This window comes from Trichechus manatus, unplaced genomic scaffold (genome assembly GCF_000243295.1).
Source record: "Trichechus manatus latirostris isolate Lorelei unplaced genomic scaffold, TriManLat1.0 scaffold00028, whole genome shotgun sequence".
Lineage (NCBI taxonomy): Eukaryota > Metazoa > Chordata > Mammalia > Sirenia > Trichechidae > Trichechus > Trichechus manatus.
The window spans coordinates 12,793,361-12,796,049 of record NW_004443964.1 but is presented as its reverse complement, the minus strand read 5'-3'; the positions used below and the strand labels follow the sequence as shown (position 1 = coordinate 12,796,049).

Below are 2,689 nucleotides of genomic sequence, written 5' to 3'. Positions count from 1 at the left end.
AGATGTAGCTTAGAACATGTCGTTGTTAACTATCGCCATCCAAGCCCGCTCTCCAATGCCAAGGGCAGGACTGCCTTGTACATCTACTGTTGTACAAAATGGGTTTTTCATTCTTACCACCATTTCCTGAGAAATGAAAAGTGCATACATCTATGGAATTTCTAATTATTTTTCTACTACACCAGTCTAAAATTATCTTTTGTGGGGGGCAGGATTATTTGTAAATCAGAGTTTTGCTAATCTTTGTATTTTACCAAAGATGAGATTTACATAGCCTAATTCTTACATAGCCCATTTCTTCTCTAAAGCAATAGATTCTCTGTAGTGGAAACAGAGGGATATCAAGATAGGAGACGTGGCAACTAATTAAGGAGCCCTGGTGGTACAGTGGTTAAAGCGCTCGGCTGTGAACCAAAACGTCAGTGGTTCGAAGCCACCAGCCGTTAGCTCCTGGGGAGAAACATGTGGCAGTCTGCTTCTGTAAAGATTTACAGCTTTGGAAACCCTGTGGGGTCACCATGAGTCTGAATCAACTCAATGGCAGTGTGTTTGGTTTTTGGTTTTGGCAACTAAGTAATGTCTTTAAAATGTTTGCATCACTAGATGTGTGCTTGATTTAGGAAGCGTGGGAAAGGACTGGCTTGAACCTGATCCAAAATCCAGTTGCCATCAAGTCAACTCTGACTCACGGCGACCCCATGTGTGTCAGAGTAGAACTGTGCTCCGCAGAGTTTTCAGTGACTCATTTTTTGGAAGTAGATCGCCTGGCCTTTCTTTCAAGGTGCCTCTGGGTGGACTTAAACCTCCAACCTTTCAATTAGCAGCCAAGCATTTTAACCATTTGCATCACCCAGGAACTCCGTGAACCTGATAGATGTACTTAATCCATTTAGCAAAGAGGTCTGTTAATTTGCTAATCTCATGTTTTCTCAGTAACAGATATTAATACCATGTTTGGTTTTGTTTTTTCTTTTCTTTCCCAGCAACATCCTTTTTTCACCCTACACGAATCCAAAGGAACAGACGTGGCATCTTTTGTAAAACTGATTCTTGGAGACTAAAAACAGTGGACTCAGTCAATTGACCCTCCTGTGGATTGGTGGGTTTACAGGGTGAAGCGAGTTCACAAGAGCGCCAGTGGAAACTCATTATTGAGATAATTTAACCCGGCCACTCAGAAGGTTTTTTTCCCCATTTATCCTCCCCTCCCCCGCAAGAGGGCCTTGGAATCTATAGTATAGAATGAACTGTCTAGATGGATGAAATATGATAAAGGCTTAAGACTTAAAAAAGGTGATTAAATATTTAATGATGTGTCATACGAGTCCTTAAGCTTCTCAGACTTCTCTTGTTCTTTACAAAATGAATGCATCGGCCCTGGTTAAAAGAAAAAAAAAAAAGGTGCTACAGTAGTGATGAAATTGTAAGTAGTTTGTAGTTTGTCCCACTTATTATTTTAATATTTATGTTTAAGCGCTTGGTTGAAAAGATTCCATTTTATGCAAGCAGGGAGATACAAAAAGGCAAGGTTGGGTTGGCAATATTTATAGGCCTTTGGATTTTTAAGTTCAATTGTGCCTGTGGTCCAGAAGTAATTATTTAATATGCATCTTTAAGAGTATTATAAAAAATACCAGTAAGGAGCTCTTTTTGTGAAGTGTATGGTCCGGCTGTTCTGGTCGCTGCCACGTTCTCAAACTTCCGCTCAGCCATGGGTCATCACATATTTTATGGGACGTAGCCATGTAGCCCGGTCATGCTCTTTTTCCCACTTTGGAAAACATGAAAATCACTTTTATCACAGCTCAAGGAACCATACGTTTCATTCTCTTGCCATCTGTGGCATAGTACTTGTGAATTGTGACTTGTGACGTGATTTAATACCTATCTATCCATCCATCTGTGTGTGTATGTGTTCGACAAATCTCAAGTCCTGCTGAGTGGCTTCTGTGAACATCTATATTTAGTAAGGAAGACATGTGTCAGTGTCTTGAGGGGAAATATCACATCAAACCATACAAGGATTTGGTGCCTTTTTCTGCTCTTTCCTCTCCTACAATGTATAAGCCCCAAGGATTGCCTTCGTAGTTAATGTGCTCTTTTGCTTTCTTTGGTTTTCTTGTTAAATGAAGGAGCCTTACTATTAGTGGAAGAAAAGAAAAGGCAGTTAGTAGTTTTTCTTTGACATAATGAGAAGACAGTGGTGACAGGGTTGAATGAATTCCTAGGCATAGACTTCCAAATTTCCACAGGTTGAGTTCAGGGTATGCAGTAACTAGATCCATATAGGAGACTAGCTCCATTGCAAATTCCTAGCAGGTTGATTTAACAGAAAACTTCGCTCTTGTGGCTAAATACATCTACAGCTTCTCTCATATGGGGCTATAGGTCCTCCAGGTTCAAGGAGAAAAGTGGTCAACAGGGAAAATATAGATCTATAGTCATAACCAGAAACTATTGCTTTTGGACATTGTGTTTGCAAGGCTATTCCTGGAGTACAAGGACAGAGGATTTTGGTTTTAAAAAGAAGAATTAAGAAAAGACAAAACACGCTTTGTTTTTTTCCTTGCCTCAGATTCATGAATATGGAAAGGATTGTTCTCTTGAATTCTGCCTCCTTCCCCTTTTAGATTTTTGTAGATTTTTAAGTCAATCATATTTTTATCCCTGATTGCATTTCTCCTCTTTC

At 39.8% G+C, this 2,689-nt stretch overlaps 1 protein-coding gene across 2 annotated transcripts in view; it reads left to right on the top strand.

Annotated features, from left to right (window-relative positions):
• MAP2K6 (mitogen-activated protein kinase kinase 6) overlaps nucleotides 1-2,670 on the top strand; it is a 115,795-nt gene extending 113,125 nt beyond the window's left edge. Inside the window, exon 11 of one of the 2 annotated variants that reach the window (XM_023729280.1) lies at nucleotides 984-2,670. In XM_023729280.1, coding sequence (XP_023585048.1) covers nucleotides 984-1,084 — 101 coding nt within the window. In that variant the 3' untranslated portion in view covers nucleotides 1,085-2,670. The remainder of the gene's footprint in view (nucleotides 1-983) is intronic. The other variant, XM_023729278.1, reaches the window with a different exon arrangement.
• The last annotated feature ends 19 nt before the right edge of the window (nucleotides 2,671-2,689 follow it).